At 29.6% G+C, this 22,001-nt stretch overlaps 3 protein-coding genes across 3 annotated transcripts in view; 2 read left to right on the forward strand and 1 right to left on the reverse strand.

Annotated features, from left to right (window-relative positions):
- The window catches only part of LOC106793347, an 82,830-nt gene that overhangs the window by 3,317 nt on the left and 57,512 nt on the right, over positions 1–22,001 (reverse strand). The gene's annotated exons all lie outside the window — the stretch shown is intronic.
- LOC106793305 (tetratricopeptide repeat protein 25-like) lies at positions 476–4,935 on the forward strand. Its single transcript, XM_014760113.1, has 5 exons — positions 476–1,317; positions 1,672–1,947; positions 2,582–3,008; positions 3,604–4,138; positions 4,446–4,935. Exons 1-5 carry the CDS (start codon positions 1,062–1,064, stop codon positions 4,803–4,805), a joined length of 1,854 nt encoding a protein of 617 aa, XP_014615599.1. The 5' UTR covers positions 476–1,061; the 3' UTR covers positions 4,806–4,935.
- Positions 5,472–8,497, forward strand: LOC106793306 (tetratricopeptide repeat protein 25-like; the record flags this gene model as incomplete). Its single annotated transcript, XM_014760114.1, has 3 exons — positions 5,472–5,713; positions 6,095–6,358; positions 7,306–8,497. Coding segments are annotated over exons 1-3 (1,698 nt in total), but the record flags the coding sequence as incomplete, so codon positions are not given.

A 22,001-nucleotide genomic window follows, 5' to 3' on the forward strand; every position in this document is an offset into this window, starting at 1 on the left:
AAGATTATAAGAATTTTCATATTTTTTTTGTTAATAACGACAAGTATCTTTTTCTCTTTTTCCTTTTGATTAAAAGTAACGAATAAATGTAGTATACGATGTAAAGAGAAATGATCTTAAAAATTGTTGAATACTACACCACAAAGATTCGAGAAAGTTTTTCTACGAAAGGATACGTTCTTTGATTTTTTTTTTCTTCTATTTTTTTTTCTTCTATTTTTTTTCTCTTTCGTTTTTGTTTAAAATGAAAAATGAGAAAAATGAAAAGAGAAAGGGAAGGGTAAATTATAATATGGACGACCTTTGAAAAGTATCATTCATTTGAAAGCACGGAAAATCGCGAGAAACTTGTAATATTATATAAGGACTATTTTACAACCTCAAATTCTCTTTTCTACGTGCTGCTCGCGTTTTCACTCGTCCGAGAATTTAATCGGATTTCATTTTGAAAAGTATTCCTACGTACATATATATATAACGTGGATCCGCCTTTGTGGTATTAATTGCTACCTATTGCAAAGGATTATTTTTAGTTCAAATCATAAAAGCGATAGGGTGCTTGTTCGTACGGAATTTCTGTTTTTTTTTTTTAGATTATTCTCTCTCTCTATCTCTTCTTTTTTATAGGTATTTCTATTTTTTTTTGTTTTCCTTTAATTTGCGAAATAATCACGCGCCACACGATTTTCGGATGGAAATGAAATTAGCGCTTTCTGTCGACTTTTTTTTCTTTTTTTTTCTTTTCTTGACGTTGGTCAACGACCTGACCATTCGTAGGTCGACGAACACAAAATTACAGTAATTTGAAAAAAAAATAAAAATGTAAAATAATTGAAAAAGAATTGATTGTAAATAGAATTAGTGAAATATTAAAATTCGTTGGTAGAAATATCGAAATCATTTTATTCGCTTCTTCCTCCCCCCACATTTTTTTTTCTCTCTTTTTAAGGTTTAATAAAAAAAAGTAAAAAGAAAAATAGGTTAGTAACGATTGAAAAAAAATCGTAGGAAATTTTTGTTTATATAATAACAAATGTGTATTTGTAATCGACGTTTAGAAAATGCCGCAAGGTATTGGAATGCAAAAACGTAAGAAGGACGAGCCACCGGAAATATTTCAGGAGAAAATTCTTTACAGAGAATGGGCTCGTCGTTTTACAACCATAGACAAGAATCTCGAAGCAGTAACTTATTATGAAAAGGCTATGAAATTGGATGAGGATGACGTAAGGACGCTTCTCGGACTTAGCAAAGCTCAGTTTAATTTTACAAAATACGTCGACGCTGCTCAATTGGCTGAAAGATGTATGGTATTAGGTATGAAAACGCGTATATATCTATTATATTATATAATTATACATACAAATGTATTATTATTATTATTATTGTTATTATAAATACATAATTAATAATAATTCTTATATATAATAATATAAGAGTTAAATATTTCTATACGCTTGATGTATAGTTTTTTTTATAAATATTTTTATCATTACAAATATAATTAAATTTCAGTATCGAATAAACATATATATTGTGTTTTTATTAATAATTTATATTTATTACCTACTGATTAACCCATATATTTAACCAAAGGATTATAACAAATGTTTAATAATTAATTATTTATTTTATAAAGTGTGATTGATTTAATGAAAATATATTTCAAAGATCCAAACAATTATCACGTAAAGGAAATGAGAGTCGATACGTTATATCGAATGGGAGAATTTTGCTATAGTTTGGTCCATGCTTACAATGGTTTCCGGCAACGTAGGATGCCCTTCGAATTGAGCATTTATCGAGCCAATGAAACAATAGAAACTTGTGTTGGTCAGAACACTGTACCGGACGCTTTGGAACGTCTTTTACCTTGGATCCAAAAGTTGCAAGAATATCGTGAAGTATTGATCGAAAAGCTCAAATTGGAAACAGACGAGTTCGAAGGTGAGAGAATATAAAATAAAAAAAGAGATACTTCGAGATCCCTATTTTATATTCAAATATTCGATATCTTATTTCAAGCGACGATTGAATTTTCATTAGTTGTTCTTATTACTACTTTTTATTTTTCATTTTTTTCATTTTTTTTTTTGTCGATACGAAATCGAACGATAAAGTTGCATAGTAATCTTCGAATCATCGAATCGGTCAGGTCGAGGTAATATTTTTTTTAATTAAAAATACTAATATAAATTAGATATATATAGAACTTTATAGAATAATTTTCAATTAAAGAAAATATATATTTTTGTTCACGCGCATTACACACTATTGTAAATATTATAACTTATTAAAAGAATTTATTCTCGAAACAAAAATTTATTATGTTTATAATTATTAAACATTAATTAATTTAATAAATATTGAAAATTGATAATATTAACCCTTTCGTTACTAGTTTTATCGAACCACATAGGGGTCGTATTGTACGAACAAATTTACATGGAACAATACTCGTGTCAAAGTATGCAATAACGAAAGGGTTAAATGTCAACGAACAAAAAATGATTGAATAAAAAGAATAAGAAGAAGAAGAGTTATTGAGAGTTTAAGTAATTGATTTATCGACGACAATTAGGTATCGATGAGGATCAATCAAAGTTCAAGGTGAATGATCCAGTTGCTCAAGAAGAAGCATACAAGGCAAAGCTTCAAAATGTCATTGCTAAGATTTATTTAGGTTTAATAGCTTCCGAAAAGGAATTTCGTGAACGATTGGCCCAAGATAAACAACTCTTGGAGTCGCCAAACAAAGAATCGACTAAGCTATTGCAATATCACGCTGAAAGAAGTTTGCGAAAGACCAAATTCCGTCAAAGTATCATTCGTACCAGTTGGCCAATTTACGTAATGTTGTTCGCTAGGGATGCTCGAACGATTGGTCACAGAGTTATGCTTGAAAATGAAAAGAAATTGAAGAGATACAATCTAATAGTGCTTGCAGATTTTTTATTACGAAGCTTGCACGCCGCTAGAATGAACAGAGATTATCCAACATTTTTCAGGTATTTTTATATTTCACAATGCAATGTAATTTTATTTTTACATAGAAAATATTCATTCCAATTTTTGAAACACACTTTCGCAAATAATAGTATTTAATCAGATATTTTCAAGAGAAAGGGAGATTCGTATGAAATATTTAAATAATAACGATTAAAATGATATCATTGCAACACACTTCGTGTTACATTTTATCGATCTATTATTCATACGTTGAAGCAAACACCCGCGTGCTTAGGTACATTCGACGATCAATATTATATTTGTTCAGTCTTGCCATTTCCCACACGTAGCAAGCATGTGACTGATACAATAAAGATGCAACGTAATGTCAGAGGTGACGACGTTTAATTGATAACGAAATATCTTGCATATTGTTTCAAAATAATTGACAAATGCTCAATGAACTCAACGACGATAGATCCTTTTCCTATATACACACACACACACACATATAAACATACATTTATATTTTTCATAATATATGACAAAGTAAATTGTTTGAAAAGGTTCTCTCTATAAGAGAATACAATTAAAATAAAATGATTATATTTTGAATCGATATAAAATTACCTCCTACCTCACCTTTGACTTTAGATACGTCAATCGCATAAAGGACAAATTCGATTCGTACTCGAGCAAGATGTTTCCGTTAAAACAGAAATGTTTGAACGTACTTTACAAAATGATCGCGTGGGTTTACATAGATACGAGAAATTTAATGCGTTTTAATGACGAAGAAACTAAGATGAGATATTTGAAACATCATTTATTAGAACGCGTTGCACGATTGCCGAGGGAAAGAGAATTAGCGTGGGTGAAGATAACAACGCGTAAAAATGAACTTCAAACGTTTCGACGTAGATTGGCTATGGCATCCGAACCATTGGAATTAGCATGGTTGTTTCACGATTTTTCCAAATTTCTCATACAATTGGGTCGTTACGATCTTGCTAGATATTATGCCAAGAAGTCACGTGACTCAGCAATAGAAGCTAAGAACGAACAATGGATACTAAATGCCACCCACATGACTATGCTAGTCGAGTTCTCTCAAAACAATCGGAACGATGCTAAAGAGGCTGCAGTTGCTGCCATTGCTACAGCTAAAAAGCTTGGAATCGATTATCTGGTACATTTGAATATTCTCTATGTTCAATTTAAAATTCGCTAATTAAAACATTTCTACTAATTTGAATCATCCAACACATTTATTCACGAGAAAAATGTGTTCTTTGTTAATACTTTAACGCATTACTATCGATGCATTTTTTTAAAATGATATTTTAAACAACGTGTAATTTGAAATGTTTATAATAATTAACAATTTTTGTTATTATCGATCTACATACTCGTGTCAAAGTATATCCTGATAAAAGAGTCAAATCAATTTGGTAAAGTTGTTTTTTTTATTTTGTTTTGTTTCTAAAATTCAACAGGTAGATTTTTACACCAGAGCTTTGAATATAGTCGACGAGTTGGATTTGGAAAGGATGACGATAACAACGGACAGTATCGCAGCTAGGCAAAAGCTCATACTCGAACTTATGCCAGAAGAATTGAAGAACAACGTGGATTTTCTTTTTCGCAGTATGGAAGTAGTACCAGCGAAACGTAGACTTTCCGTAATGCCTGGTTGTAAACCAGTCGACCGTAAATTCAAGTTTTCCTGCAAACGGAATACGATATTGCCGAGTCCTCCGAAGAATCCTGAAAAGGAAGCAAGGCAAGCTTTGCTTGCTCAATACGCTCCGTCAAAAGAAAGACCCGGTTTCCTAGATTTTCAAGATTACGAATGAACATCACATGACGACACAACACGTATAATACTACCGTACAACAAAATTGGATTTTCCTATTCCGCGAATTTCACATTGTTCTTTTTTTTTATTTGTGTTATATCATACTTCTGATTCCCCCACCCCTAAACCCCTCAACCCCTTCACAGTTTCTCGAATATTCAAATTGTATTCTGTAAACGTAGCGTTATTATTTGTGTTAATAATTGCGATGACCTTTAATCGAACTAAATATTCAACTTAAGCGTTCGTTCGTTTTTAAGAATTTATTTCTATTGTTTTAATAATAATTATTCGTTTAACTAATTGTGTAAATAAAAGATATCTATAGACAAATTTGTATTATTTATTCATTAATCGGGGAAATTTTTTTTTGAGAAAATTTCAAGACTTCCGTTCGTGTGGTGTATTTCGCATAATTTATTCATCATCCAACTGGTCGTTCGTTCGATCGAATTCAATTTTTAGATTTTCGATTTATATCGATAATCATCTTATCTTGGTTAAACGTGATAAACAAAAGACTTACTTAACGTTTGAAATTTATCTATGAAGAAAACGGTTTCTAGGTTGAGTCTAAACGTTTAACTTGTTAGGCTTCACTTCTAACTTGTTTTAAGCATGAAAGTTCCTCTTTCTTCTTCAATATGATAATGGAAATATAAGATGACGTCGACGTTGATAAGTACTAAAACGAAAACGAGATCCGTAACTATACTGACTGACGATGAGATTAAAGATGAATTTGGTAACATCGAGGAAACGAAAAAGGCTGTCGAACGTGCGATAAATCGTGCACGTAAAACTATGCAAATTACCAATAACAATACTACTACAAGCAATTTCATTGGAAAAGATCGAAAATTTGCCCAAGCTTTGCATCAAGAAGCTGATCAATTATATCAAAAGTACGATCAAACGTTCATTTTTATTCACTATTTTTTCTTTTTTATTTATAACAAATTATTATAAGAAATTGTTGTTGTTGACGTCGTTTGATAAGGGGAAAAAAAACCTTGGACACCTTGTATTATATACCGCGTGTATTTCAAATGATCCAATTGAACTTTTTCATCTATATTATATTGAAATAATGAAATATTAAATAAATATTAGAATATTGTCTTGTAAAATCATGAATGAAATGTTAACAATATTGTCACCTATTCCTGTTTTAATATTTCCAATAAAGAAAAGTCACGTGATTAATTGATTAATTGATACAATAACATATATATAGGGAATGATTTAATTGAGTATAATGAAATGTTTAATTACTATAATTACAGAGGGAATTACGAGACTGCATTGGTATTGTATCATAGAGCAGCAAACGTTTGTCCCAGGGATGGTAGTCATAATGCGGCAGTTAGGCGAACGGCAACTATGATTAACTCATGGCAAAATCCATCGAAACGTTTGCGAAAGTTCATGTCGAAAACGAATCATGATTCGGAACTGACGATCGCACTTTGCCCCGAAGCGGCAGCCATTAAAGCATCTAATGTTCTCAGACAGTCTCCAGATTTCACTTCTGTTAACCAAGTTCTAAGGTAATTTCTAAGAAGTTTTATAGTTCACATACCTATATATTTGTCGAAAACGTTTAACAACTTATTAGAATTAGAAAAGAATATTTTCTTGATTTAACACTAATATTATTTGAAATATTAACTATTTTGTTATATTTAAATAAACAACACTTACAAAGTGTATCGTTATAAATGATTAGAGAAATTATTTGAAATAATATATATATATATATTTTATTAGAGATTTTTAATATTTTTTTTTTATAATAAATGACATATAAATTACTATAATAAATAGTATACTACTTGAATTATTTACCATCTTCTAATAAGAATTTGATGAAAATTATATATAACAAAGTGTTGGTTTATTTGAATATAGAAAAAAACAAAATACAATTTTAATTTATTACTCAACTTTAATTACTTTATCAAATAACGCGTTCACTGTCTCTCTTGAGAATGACTGAAAATCTGAAATAATATTTACGCGAGACTGCGTGAATAAAAAAAAAAAAAACTATGCCTATAATGTAAATTCGTTTTTTAAAAGAAGAAAAGAAGAAGAAGATAAAAAGGGAAAAAAGAAAAAAAAAAAAGAGAAAAATTTAATATTAAAGTAAACTACTTTACACGTATCATTTTTAAAAAATCTAACAAGTATTTCTTAAGGAAGTATCGACCATAATGTAGATTCGCGTCTGACATAACGGTGAAGATATACTTCATGAATATTCCTCTTGAAAAATTGATCTAAGTATATATACTCCTGATTTATGCAACGGCAGATCGACAGTGAACGCGTTAATATTTCATATCCCGGAATTAGTTTGAAATTCTAACGTGTATCACGCGTGTCTCGCGTAATTGATTATTATTTATTCGAAAAAAAAAGAAGAAAAAAAAAAAGAAGAAAAAACTAAGATACACATTACGTAATATTTACTAATAATTTATATTGAATTCAGTTACTTCGACGAGCATCAAAACTTATGGAAGGGATCATCGTCAACGAACACGAGTATATCAAGATTACGTTTGACGCGATCTAACGTTTTATTAAATCGTATGAAAATGATGGCAGACACGAGTTTGAATAAATTAGAAACAGCTTTTCATTCGGGTAACGTTAACTCTACCATGAAATACGCTAAAGAATTGTTAACAATTTCTAATGGAATCGAAGAAACTAAGAGATACGAGATAGAAGCTCATCGTTATTTGGCCTTGACACAGGTGATGTTAGGTAGACACGACAGAGCGGTAAATTACGTCGCTAAAATGATATATTCGGCAAAAATGAGCAAAGATTGTATATTAATGTCGCAAGCATTGGTAACGTTGGGCAAGGTACATTTGAGTTTCGATCATTTGGATGCGGCAGCTAAAGCATGGGAACACTTATCCAAAAATTTAAATTTAGAACCTGTTATAAGTGCTTGGATTAATCATGAAATTGGACGTTGTTATTTGGAAACTGGTCAATTTATGAAAGCGTTTAATACAGGTACCCGTACTTTGGAAATTGCTGAAGATATCGTCTCGAATAAATGGATCCTTCACGGTAAACTCTTACGCGCTCAGGCATTGGTTAAACTCGGTAGATTTTCCGAGGCCTTGGAGGAATTGAGGATTTGCGCTAGGATCAGCGAAGAGGAAGGTGACACACCGATGCTCTCTTACATTCAAAATCTTATCGTTGATTTGACAACTCTCTTGAGGACAATTGTATTTTCATCTAAAACCAAAAACGAGTTAGAAATTGATGAACAAGAAATATCTCAAAATGATTCGACTATGGAAAATGATACTATCTCTTTGCGTTCATCGTCACGAAACTTAGAAGAAGAAGAAGAAGTAGTAGATGAAGAAGAAAAAGAAGAAGAAGAAGAAGTAAATGAACAAATGATCGGAAATTCAACATCGAGAACATTTCGAAAGGAAAAGAACAATCATTCGGATTTCGAAAATCCAACGAATGGTTTAGTAAGACTGACTAATAGTAGTAGTAGTAGTAGTAGTAGTAGTACGACGTCCTTGAAGAGTCAGGTAACTAATGCTACCTACGTTATCGATAAAACGACTTTGATGCAACATCAAGCGGAAATGGGAAAGATGCAGAAGAAAAAGGAGAATAAGAATAATGATAAAGAAAATGTAAAGGAATCATTAAACGAATATATTTATGATAACGAAGATTCTCACGAGGACGAGGAGGAGGAGGAGGAGGAGGAGGGGGAAGAGGAGGGGGAGGAGGAAAGTTTAAGGAATTCGAAAGAAATCGATAAAATAAATTCTAAAATGGGATACGAGTCGATCGATGATTCGAGTAAGATGTTGCCGAGATGGAAAAAGGGACAAGAGGATGAGGAAAAAGTTGAAGAGGAAGGGCCAGAATCTTCGGAGAAAATGATAGAGATCATTCGTGTCGCTTTGTCCATGTCGAAAGAGGAACTTCGTTCCATCGAGAAAGTCCAAGTCGTTCAAAAGCCAACCTCAACGACTACGACAACTACGACGACTATGACTACGACTACAACGACGAAGACGAAGACGAAGACGATCGATAAAACGGATTCGGAATTTTGGCGTAGGAAGAAGTCCCGTGAGGATGGTAGGAGAAATGATGTCGGTGATTCGATTACAAGAGGAAGGATGATGCATCCCGACTTTCTTGCTCGTTCATCTTTTACTAAAAACAATCGTTGTTAATCGATTTAATCTTATCAAGAAAAATGTTAATCTATATATATATATATATATATATATATAAAAGTCTAATTTTTTATTTTGTTTTCCTTTTTATTTTTTGTAAATTTTTAACCCTCTGTTAGAGAGAGAGAGAGAGGGAGAGATAATTGAAAATTTGAAAAAGAAACATTTTGGTTCTGACAAAATGAAATCTAACACACGTTCCGATTATGATTAAACTTAATAACTTATGATTAAACTGATTAACTTATTTTTTTATTTAAATAATTTGTTTTTCAAGATGCTATATATTCGAGAAGTTGGGATTATTTTTACAATAGAATGAAATTATTTATGGTATAAATCTTAATTATTTTCAAACATAGACTGGCTTTGTTAGTATCCGATTAAATAATTAATTCTATAACTGGAACAAATTATTCAATATTTAATATCAAAAATATTGTATTATCGCAGAGAATAAATATTTTGCACGATATTAGTTACAAATTATATCAGTATAACAATTTAATATCCAGGTGTTAAAACAAAATTCACGGATCATGTATGTATATATAATTATTGGAAAAAAAAACAAGAAAGTAGGTATCGTTAATTAGAAAAATTATTTTCAACTTGATAACGTCAGGGAATCGAATAATTTGCAAGTAAAACGTTTAAATTCTTACGTTACGCTTTAACGGTTTGAGAATTGGGGAAATTCCCATAGTATCTCGGGAACATAATGACAATTTGCAAGTTGAAGCATGTCATTTAATATTATTTATTCGAGCTCACATATGTTCCGTTGGATTATGCGCACGGAATTTTAAAACATTAGAATTTCATATTCATCCTTTTCTCTTGTTTTTTTCTTTTTCATTTCTTTTTGTCATGAAATATTAAACATGTGTTACTTAAACGTATTCCTATCTTCTCCTCAACAGCAGGTGAAAACACATTTTTTATTTAATACTCAAATTTGAATGTTGGACATTGTGCAAATATAACGGGCTTGTTATGTTGATAACGAAATTACACATACTTTTCTTTCACATTCGGTTATTGATTATTTTTATAAACGAATTTTGTTTGATTTCAATTAAATTTTTATATAATAATTTAATATCTAATCACATATTTATTTTAAGTTACTTCTATTTGTTTTTTTTCTGTAATAACACGAAATCAACGTTTTCAAAATTCAACAACAAACAACAATCGTATTATTTTGACAAGTAATAAATAATTTATATAATTGTTTTTATTGGAATCCAGAAAATTTGGTTGGTACAGCATGTCGTACGATCAAATAAGTCGATGATTATTATCCCAAGGTTTTAATTCAACACGAGTAAACCCCCGAACCTGGTATTCTTTTTTATCAACGAACCAATCGCACTCTAATTGCACTGTCATTGTCACCGATAAAATTCCGCGAAACGTTTTCACGAATTACTACTACATATATATATATATATATATTTATCTCTCATTGGTGACATATGCGTACGCGTGTTACGATTATGGTATGTCAATTGTGATAAATTAAGCAACGAGGTGGCTCATGTCATGCGAATTAATCATACGAATCGAATCAAATAGAATCCTGTCGATTTATTTATTCCAATTATTATTATTATTATTATTAGTATTATTATTACTTTTTTCCATTTTCTTTTACCCCTCTTTCATTTACACGCAAGTAATTACCGCGTAATAAATATTAAATAATTTGAGTTTAATTAATTAGAAAAAAAAATTCTATTGTTCCTATTTCTTTTTTTTTGTTCTTTCTTTTCTTTTTAATTATTTAATTAATTATTGAAGATAGAGAGACAAGGATGAAAGAAGCAGCATATTCAGGTCAAAAAATTTCCTATTGAAATATTTCCGTGGAAATTTTTTTTTCTTTTTCTTTTCGTCGTAGCAAAGAGGCTGTGAGATGATTTCCAAGGGAAAAAACGAAATCGGTTAAAACGAAATGAATATTCTATTCTTTCCTCGGGTTTTCTTTCTTTTTTTTTTTTTGACCATGAATCGTAATACGAAGTGAAAATTGTACGAATGCGTGAGTGAAAGAAAGAGAGAGAGATAGATTTTTATTTTTATGACAAAATTTTCGTTTTTTTTCCCGAACATAATATTATCCTCTCACGTGTAACCGTATTTAAAGCATGTTCTTTCCACATTCGTTTTCGTTCCTTTTTTTGTATTTTCTTTCTACATAACGAATCTATTATTTTTTCAATTTTTTAATTATATGATACACATAAAAATATAATGCACAATTATACTATATAATAAATTTAATATTATATTATAATAAATAATATGAGATTAGATTATCCTATATTAAATATACGAACTATTGGATTGAAAAATCTATTGAAATTCTATTGAATATTTTGCAAGTAAGTCTAAAGAATTTTGGAAAGAGTATATTTGTTTTAATGTTCCTGCGTAATGATGACTTCGAGTAGGTGGGCTCAAATTATTAATTATTTAATGTTCAAAGTATATTAATAGTTATTTAATATGTATGCAAAAAAATGTATATACTACTAAACAATCTAAATATAAAAGAAGAGTTAATTAAAATATTAAAATAATTGTTAATTAATCGATAGAAATGTCTATTGTTGTTAAAAAACTCGGAATATATGTTCGGAGCTCCGTCCTCTTCGAAATACACCGTTGAAATGGATCATTGTTCCCTGTGAAAATACTTTTATTAAAAGTTGTTGTTTATATGACTTTTCCGAACGTTGCGCATGTCTTTATATTAAGTTAATAATATTTTTAATCAATAGAATTTTTTCTTATCGGCATATTTTAATATCAGTTAAGAATTTAAAGAACAATATTTATTTTCTCAATGTATTTCATTCTTTTTTAATTAGTTTTATAGTTTCGTTTACCTAAACGAAATATCTCCTACGCGAATCTTTCTATTTTTCATTTCTATTTTTTAAAGAGGAAGGATCACTTAGTTGTCTACCCAATATAATAACTTCCATAAATATTAGATTATCAATCTTCAACTATATACGTTAGCAATTACTTTTATATTAAAAAGATAAAAACCAAAAAAAAAGAAAAAAAAACATTTATGACACAGTATGACTCGAAAGTTACATGACAAGTATTGAAAGATTAACGATACTAAGAATCAAGTTTCTTTCCAATATAACGAGGGGGAAAAAGAAAAAAAAAAARAAAAAAAAAAAAAAAGAACACGAGTACCTTTCAGCTGTTGTTGCCAAGCACATATAATCTTTGACAAGGTAACGTCTATTTTAACGAAGTCTCACAGTTCGATGCTTCAGATCAAAGGTATTATCTATAACTACGTAACAACAACAATAACAACTAACGGGATCAATCAGCTCTCAATTGCTACTCTTTTACTTTGTTCTTCTTACTTATCGATCGGATAAAATCGATATAAACAAGCGAAATCTTTTATAAAACATTTTTTGAAAAACACAAACGCGAAAATAATATATATAGATATATAAATTATGTTTTTAAATATTATAATTTAGATTAATTATTAATGAACTACTACTACTAATACCACATTAATCCTATAATTTTCACAAGTATCATAATAACACGATTCTTATCGTCAAAAAATTACTTCTTGACTTTATCTTTGAAGTATCCTCAAATCGAATATGACCGATCATTTTTATCTTACTTATAGAAATGTATCTTTAATCCCTCTATGATGAAACTCTTGAGTCATACATTCTTATATTTAAATTTTTACGAGTTTCGTGATAATATATAAGCCGTATTGATTGTCAACACAATTTTTAACACGCGTTAATTTTTTTTTTTTCTTTTTATCATTCGCACCACGCTTTTTTCAATTGTAAAATATTTTTATACGTTCCCATATACGAAATGATAATTATATGTGACAATTATTTGAAATAATATCATATTTATATTATAAAAAAATAAAATCATTAAATTCGTGTTTAGTATTCTCTTTTGTATGATAGTTAAGAAATTTTTTAAACGAATAAAAAAACAAGTTTAGAAATAGGTGGAACAAGTTAAAGACGAAAAAAACGTGTAACGTTCCAAAGAATCGATTCGATACAAATCTAACAACTCTTTTCACGAAATTGGGAATTCTTTTTCCAATATCCTAGAAAGATGGTGGGTGGGGCGGGGGGGGGAGGAAAAAGTTAGTCTTACATAGAGAAAAATATCGCTTTTTCTACGATATTTTCTTGACGCTTAAAGGTTGACTTTGAGTGACTCGGCCTCTTCAGAGGCCTGCTTGCTTGTGAACGAACTAGCTCAACAGGTAGCTTCGTTTCAAGCCTACCTATCTTTTATTTTACTTCTTCTCTCTCTCTCTCTCTCTCTTTCTCTCTTTCTAACACATTTCACCACATTTCGTGAAGTTACACAATAGCAAACTATAATATTATATCTTTTTCCCATTTGTTCAAATACGATAATAATAAAAAATTGACACGAATTGTTCAGCTTCGTTTCATTTCTATATTTTATATATAAATAATAATATATTTGTATTAATAAATGAAGCAATTGATCATTAAGCATTCTGTGACCAGAATTGACAATTTGTAATTGAAATGAATAAATTTATTAATAAATAAGATGATATCTTATAATTCTTATTTATTATTATTATTATCGTAATAATTATGTTATTTATACGGATATGATTCTGTGCGTTAAACTAAATATCTCAATTGTTATTTTTTATTGCACGTCGACAACGACGAGAGATATGAATGAAATTTATTGCTATGCATTTATGTATATGCATGCGCATGTATGCAATCATAAAATGCACCGACGCTTTTATTTTCTTTTTTTTCTTTTTTCGTCACGAGAAGCAATATTTAGATGTTCTTGCAAAAAAATATTATATTATCTCCATGAAAAAAGAAAAAAAAAAAAAAAAAGGWAAAAAAGAATTGCTAAATAGTTGTATAAGGTCAATGAGAAAATGCACTTTTCATTTTCCAACCGCACGTTTTCATCTTCGGTAATTCGGTGGGTTATACGAGCAAAGGTGTTTCCAAACGAGTTCATATTTGCGGTTTAAAGCATTGCCATTTTCAGTTTGAAATCTAATAATTTCCTGCTAGTCCTTGTCTATTATTTAAAATGATTTACCACTCGTTATTTTCATGATTATTATTTAATTGGTTGGTTCATTTCTGTCCTATTTTCTCCTGTATATTATATCATATTATATATCAATGTGTGACAATTATTTGAATTTTTGTGCAATCAAAAATTGATTTGCGATCGATTATTATTATTTAATTGCATCATTTTTTGTTGCGTTCGACATTACATTCGATCCTTTCCAATAAATCCTTTGAAAGTAATTTCGAAGTCTTTTTTCTCTGTTAATAAATAAATTTAATAAAAAATACGTTTGTGTTTGGATTATTTGTTGATTTACTTTTTTTTGTTTTGTTCGTGTATCCCTTTTATTTCAAACTAATATTGGTACTTCGACTTAATGTAAAACACTGTTGTCAGTGTTGGTTGCATATTTGTAACACTTCCATCGAATCGATTTGAATGCAAAAGCCAAGGAACGAACCGGAGCTGAGCTTGCATTAAAAATGCATTTCCAAGCAACTTAGGTACTAACGGAATTCAGGTTCCCCTCGTAAACTCTGCTATGTTCCCCGTTATGGAAAACGAGTCGTTTCAAATAAATGACTTAGTTCTTTGAGAAACATTTATTATCTTTTCTCGTACGCGAGACGAAAGATCGAGAAGATTTTCTATATCTGCTCACTTATCCCGTATATTGAAAATGATTTTGTACATTTTTCTCTTTTTCTTCGCTAAATTTTTATTCCTTTTTTTATCGTTTTATTGGTCAAATTTTTTCATAAAAAATTTTCCATATAAAAATCATTTTATCGCTGATCCTTAATCCGCATTAAAGTATTATTTGTTGTTGTCATTTCTTCTTCTTCTTTTTTCTTTTGGTTCAAGATAAACGATATCTTATCTCGTCTTACTATTTGCTTATCAAGATGGATTTTTGATAACTCGTATAAACGATTGATTTTTAATGTCATTCTTTTCGTGAATTCGCGTTTCTTGTATTATTATTCTTACTGAGACACAAGAGAACATTATTTTATTCGAAAATAATTTCTACACAACTATTACTAAAAATACACACAACACTACTTATTATATTTATTAATTATATAAAATATGAATAAATTGAACTACTTGTTATATGAAAGTGTCGTGAGTCAAGTGTTTTCAAACTACTATCATTATTCATTTTCTCAATTTTGTTCAAACAGATTATCAAAATATACCCTCCACCCTTAGACACAAAAAAAAGTTTATATTTTTATGAAAATAAAGAAGAATAAAATATGATAACAATAATAATAAAAAAAGAAAAAGAAAAATAAGGTAAAATGTAAAATAGGAAGAAAGTTCGATGGAAAAGTTTGTTCTTTTTTTTTTTTGAAAAACCTCGAAAAGATTACGTAATATTATATTCTCATCGATCAGATACACGTAATAGAGGGGGTTTCCAAGCAAAATTACGTACAGCACTCTTTTTTTTCTTTTAGAAAAAACTTGACAACTTTTCCTTCCTATCGTTTTTCATCGTCCAAGGTAAAAAAAAAAAAAATAGAAAAAGGTCTAGAAGGAAGAAGGAAAAATGCAGTAACCTAAGCTTCGAACTATCGTAGTGGTGGGTCTTTCACGCCCACTTGTTCGTTTTCTTTTCTCTTTTCTCTCCTTTCATTTCACTCTGCATCGAAATTGTAGACCAGTCGTCCCTCTCTCTCTCACTCTCTCTCTCTTCCTTTCTCTCACTTTTTATTTCTCTTTCGAAACTTTCGAGATTAATGCGACGGAATAGTTTAGAGATCCAGCTATTTCAAACTTTTCATCGGATTCTTTTCTACAAGTTTTACCGCGATTAAAAATCTCTACGTTTCTTTATCGTCCATTCTTGTCTTTTTTTTTTTCATTTCTTTTTTTCCTTTTTTTCCTTTAGTTTTCTACTTCATGACGTATACGGTAAACGATCTGGCATCGTCTTATCGTCCAATCTTACATTTACTTACAATTCGTTATTATCTTTTATGCCCTTAATAATAATAATATTTAATAATAATTATTTATATTAACATTTTTGTGTGTGTGTGAAAAATAATATTTTTAATTAACGAAATTTCCTCCCTGGCGAGTAATCAAGAATTAAAACGTAATAATTATCTCGCGAATTAATATTGTCAAAAAAATCGTTGATTTGAATTTTATTTATTATCATTCGAGAAAATAAAATAAAAAAAAAAAAAAACAAAAATAGAAAACGATGAGAGATCAAATGAATTTTAATCTCGAATATTTTTTTTCTTCTCTCTCTCTCTCTCTCTCTCTCTCTCTCTTTTATGTATTTCTCAATATTATTTCGTATAATTTGTTTGTGTTTTATTTTTTAATTATAATATTTTATTGTTATTGTTGTTGTTATTGTTGCATTCACCTTTTCGCGATATATCAATTAATCGGTATGTGAATCTCGAAACGACGGTTATTTTAATCGGGCAGCTTTAATTCTTCGTCCGGTGACGCTTTACTAATTCGCAATTACTTCGTGAGATAATTGTCCCGCCGTGGTTTTAATACCACTCACGTAGACAAAATTTCGCGAGAGAGCGAGCGGTGTGGGTATTTATATTGTCCGGGAAGTTTTAAAAAAAAAAAAAAAAAAAAGAAATGAAAAACAAAAAACAAACGACTATCCAACTATCGAAACGAAAGAAAAATAAAATGAACGGACATTCGGTAATTTGTTTTCCCTCCCCTTTCCCCCCCCCACACCGTTCCGCTCCTCTTATTTTCTAGTCTATCATTCTACTATTACTACTACATACTAACAAGACCAATTACATTTTGATAACATTGTTTTTTTTTTTTTTATCGTAATAGATGATAATATTATTAATTAAAAAATGAAAAATATTAGCAATTTCTTTTTTTTTTTCTTTTTAGATAAAATTTATTACCATATATTATAGAGTTTGATATTAATTTGAACTCTGTTAGAAAATTGAAACGTGTACGATGATTAACTACGATTAGAATTCAAATTTTGTTAGTTTGCAATTAGTTTGTCAACTCTAACGCGAATTATTCCAAATTCTATCTACCAACCTATATAATAAGAATGATTTCATTCAATTTCGGTTGTAATTAGTACCATCATTTTCCCATTGAGAGATATACTAATTCGTTCTAATACATAAACGTGTGTGTGTGTGTGTGTTTGTGTTTTCAAATGTTTTATTGGATAGAATTCGATCGAAAGTAAGAAACAAAATCGAGTAAAGGAAAAAAAAAGAGTGAATTCGAATATCGAAGTGGATTTTACCGATTAAATCTCGACGGTAGGGGGTGAACGAGAATTTCTAGATTAAGATTAACCCCCTTCACCCCCTACTCCTCTCCCCACCATCACCCATTCACATTTTTATCCTGATAATTAAAGGACACTCGCTAAGAGTGTCCCCTTCATTCTTTTAATCTTTAATCTTTTGATTTCTTTTTTAAAGAAAACAAAAAATAGAAAAAAAATAACTAAAAAAAGAAGAACAAATCCTTGGCACAGTCCAAGTTTTTTTTTCTAATCGTAAATTTCTCTTGATTCCTTTAAAAAAAAAGAAAAAAATAATAAAGTTCAAGTTACTCTCTTTTTTATTTTTAATAATAATAATAAAAATAATAATAGTAAATTTTATATGATCCTATTTAAAGAGTGAGAGAGAGAAAAACAAAGAAATTGTATTCGATGGTAAAAGAAAATGACGAATGTTTGATAAAATATCCGTTCGAACGTCGTTATTTCAGCTTGACGAAGTATGAGCAATTAATTAGTATGATGTAAGCAAGAAGACCCCCCCCTTTCCCTCTTCTATCCTCTGTATTACACGGAACCCTTTGTTCGTTGGCTTTCGATGATGGTTTGGTTAGCTAAAAGCAGCACGCCTGGAGCTAACGTTGAAAGCTTCTTTTATTACGTAAATTGCAACCTCAATTAATATGCCAAAGTATATGACGTAAATAAGTATAGACACATAGTAATACATAGAGACATTTAAAAAAAAAAAAAAAAAAAAAAAGTAAAAGCACGTAGAACAAATACAAAGAAAAGGGGAAAGGTTTGTGTGTGTGGGTGTGTGTGTGTGAGATCGTTCAGCAGCGGTCATGCACGATGCTTTCCAATATTACGAAGAACGTGCTCGTTGATGGGTTCAAACCCGCTGAAAGGTCTCGTAAAACTCTGACGAATGAGAAGGGATGGTTAGAAAGATACTATTGAGAAATACGTCCAAGAAGAAGAAGGAGAATGAAAAAGAAATTTTTGTTGTCCTTTTGTATTATTATTTTTCTCAAAGCTTTTTCTCTCTCAAAATAGTTTAAGTGCTCTTTTGAAAATCTATTTCTATTTTACAACTATATATATATCTATCTATCTTTATATTTAATTATTATATATTTTCTTTTTCTTACTTTTCTTTTTGATTTATTTTTGACGAAAACGAAAAAATAAGTTTATTTTCTATTTAATTATCGAACTAGATAATAAAGAAGTTAACTTTTGTGTGTTTACGAGTTGGTTACTTATTTTGATTCGTTAATAATGCAGTTTTATATATTTGGCAGTTATATATATTATATTTCACTTTCTTTTAGGTATCTTCTCTCATAAACAAAAGTGCGTTCAACGATTAAACGATTTAACAAAAATTTCGTTTCGATAAAATATTTGTTAAAATTAACTAAACACACATGGTTTAGTATATTTTTATTTTTACTTATATTACGAAAAAAAAAAATACTTCGAATAAAAATACTGAGAGTATAGTTTGTATAAATCTAATCGATTAAAATGTATAATATTTCCCAATACTAATATTACACACTTTTATCATTAGCAAAAGAAAAAAAGAAAAAAAAGAAAGAAAAAATACAGAACACCTGGTTGGTACATTTTCGTATTGATTTCGAGTACTCTCGATCGACGAGTAAGTTCATTGTTAGTATGTAGAAACGATTCCAATCCATATATACGTATGATGTGTATGTGTATGTGCAATGGAATAACGTCGAGGGAATATTCGTATTAGTTCTTGCTAACAAAAGTGTCCCTATTGTACAGCCCAGGTTCCCAGCCGATGTCATTTGCATTTTATCGAATGGCATGAACGTTGTTTGTTTCTTCCATTTTCTGAATGCGTCGGAAGAAAGCAAAGTTTATTGTCCGAAACCGGAAATTCCAGAAAACCCGTTAGAAAAGATTTAACTGTGAAGTTAGATCTCCGACTGCATAGGAAATCTAACTTCCGTTTAAAATGTCTGACGACTATGGTTGTTACCATATCTTACTGACTACCCCACACTAATTCATTCCATTTGAAATCTTTTGTACAATTTCGTTAGCACACACGTTCATTCTTCTTACCCGTTCATACGTTCGCAAAAGTGGAATATGGTATATACCGGGTGTTGCATTTCAAACAATATCAAAATTCAATGAACCGACATAATCATATATTATACAAGTGTTTAAGTATTATTTTGTTTATGTGAAAAGGTACATTTAACAAAAATGCAGTTGATTATCGTGCTCCTCATTATGCTGTTATTTATATATACAAAATAATTAAACAAAAAAAAAACTATTAATGAGATCGTGGTTAATTTCATTTGAGACGAGTTATTCTTATTTTCTTTTATCACCAATAGTAATTATGTTATTTAGGTGAAACTGTTTTAAATGCTTCACCGAGTATATTACATTTTGCGGTTAAATTCAACTAGAATGGTTAATGGTCAACATGGATGGATAAAGAGAGAGAGAGAGAGAGAGAGAGAATGAAACGTGTTCAAGGATGCTTTCAAGTATTAACCTCTTGATTATTGTTGTTATAATTACTTAGTTGTGACGACAGGTGTATGCACACTGTGCCAATTAATAATTACGTTCGACAATTTATTTTACAATGATATTTGTATATTTTATAATATAATTTTTTTGTTTGTTTGTATAAATATCTTTCTCAATAGAGTGTTATATTTATTATTTGTTTTTCTCTTTTATTAAAACACGAATAAAAATCAAAATAGATGCGCGTACGCGAATAAGAATAAATATACTTGAATGTATTTATATATTTAAAAAAAAAAAGAAAATAAGAGCTTTTATAGTATATTTTGATAAAATCAAAAAAAGGAAAAAATGTGAATATGAATTTGGTTAACTGAAACAGATTTGTTATTTTGAAGCATCGAATTGATGTTGCCTTTCAAAAAATATAAATGCGCGCGCGGCCCTTGGAAAAAATATATTATTCTCGCGTTACCCTTATCCACGTTGAGAAAGATACATACATAAAATATGAAAATATATTATCCCCGTATTATCCTATCCTCACACAAAAGAAAAGATACATAGATAAAATATAGAAATATATTATTTTTACTTTAACCTATATATTTTTGTACAATGTAAAAATACATAAATATGACAGATCATAAAATACAAAATCTATATTATTTTATTATTATTTTCTAATCGAGCAAAATCATAATTATTTAACAATAAAAATCTTTGCCCGATTGGTTAAAAAAAAAAAAAAATAAAAAAAAGAGAAAAGAAGTTCACTATCTCGTCGTATAATTTTACAAAAAATTAAATACGATTATTTCGAATTGGAAATGTTTGCACGCGAAATACCAATTATTGTTGAACCATCATCATTTCTCTTTTTGTACTTTTTTTTTTTTTTTTGCTATAAAAATTGAGTACAAAGTTTTATAAAAATTATGTTCGGATACGAGTGTTTTCGGATCCACTTTTCAAACAAACAAACGACGAACGGTCGATGATAGTTTTTAATTTCTTCCAGAAATACGAGTTCTTCTCAATTTGTTATTTTTTTTATCAACGATCACTTGTATAACAAATAAAAAAAAAAGAAAGCAATATTTACAGGAATCGAGATCACCACCGAGAGTATTTCGTTGGCTTTTTTCTACCCCCCAGCCCTCTTCATCCCACACCCCCCTCGATCGATTTCGAAGTTGTACAATTCGTATCGTTGGTTTGACATTTTTTAAGAGACCATTTTCAGTTCGCCGTGTTATTAAAGTAAACGAGGTAAAGGTATACTAAACTAAAATAAAATTACAAAAAAAAAAGCTTTAAAATAATCAAACGAAAAGAAAAATATGGAACGCGTGGGCATTTTTTTTTTCTTTTTTTTTATATTTCAAATACGAGGATAACAATTTTTATTTCTTTTTTTTCCGTCTTTGTTTTTGTTTTATTAGACAATGAAAAAGAAAACCTTTTTTTCCCTATAAAAGACAGGATGCGAGACTGATGAAAAGGGAAATCGATATTGTTGTGGTATTATTGTCCTTAACAGTATTGCAAATATACTGCATACAGATATACCAGAAGAAGAACAAATTTTTCTTTACCTATGTTACGTCCCAGAAGGGGGATTGCACAGGAGCAATTACAAATTCGAAAATAGAGATAAAAAAAGAAGTTTATTCTTAACTTATAACACATTTCGAATCTTAGTATCTAATCTCGGTAACAAAAGCTTAAAAATAATAACAAATTTCGGATCTTAGTAACAAAGAGTGGGATACTTACAATTAATAACAAATGAAGAAAAATTATAATTAGTAACAAATTTCKGAATCTTAGTATTGAATGTTAAATCACAATTACTAGCAAAAATCAGAGATTTAGTATCTAATGCGAACTATACAAATTATGTGTAATATACTCAATTTTATGCGAACACTGAACATTGCACTGTCGAATTTAAGCTGTAGCCTATATATAGGGAAAAACGCAACCCCACTACGCAGAGTCCCATTCGCAAAATGTCAAATGCTT

Source organism: Polistes canadensis, unplaced genomic scaffold (assembly GCF_001313835.1).
Source record: "Polistes canadensis isolate GaletaPanama2010 unplaced genomic scaffold, ASM131383v1 scaffold_13, whole genome shotgun sequence".
NCBI lineage: Eukaryota > Metazoa > Arthropoda > Insecta > Hymenoptera > Vespidae > Polistes > Polistes canadensis.

Coding starts and splice junctions, on each gene's coding strand:
- LOC106793305 (XM_014760113.1), top strand. CDS start 1,062: ATGCCGCAAGGTATTGGAATGCAAAAACGTAAGAAGGACGAGCCACCG. Junction 1,948..2,581: donor GGAAACAGACGAGTTCGAAG/GTGAGAGAATAT, acceptor GACGACAATTAG/GTATCGATGAGGATCAATCA. Junction 4,139..4,445: donor AGCTTGGAATCGATTATCTG/GTACATTTGAAT, acceptor AAAATTCAACAG/GTAGATTTTTACACCAGAGC.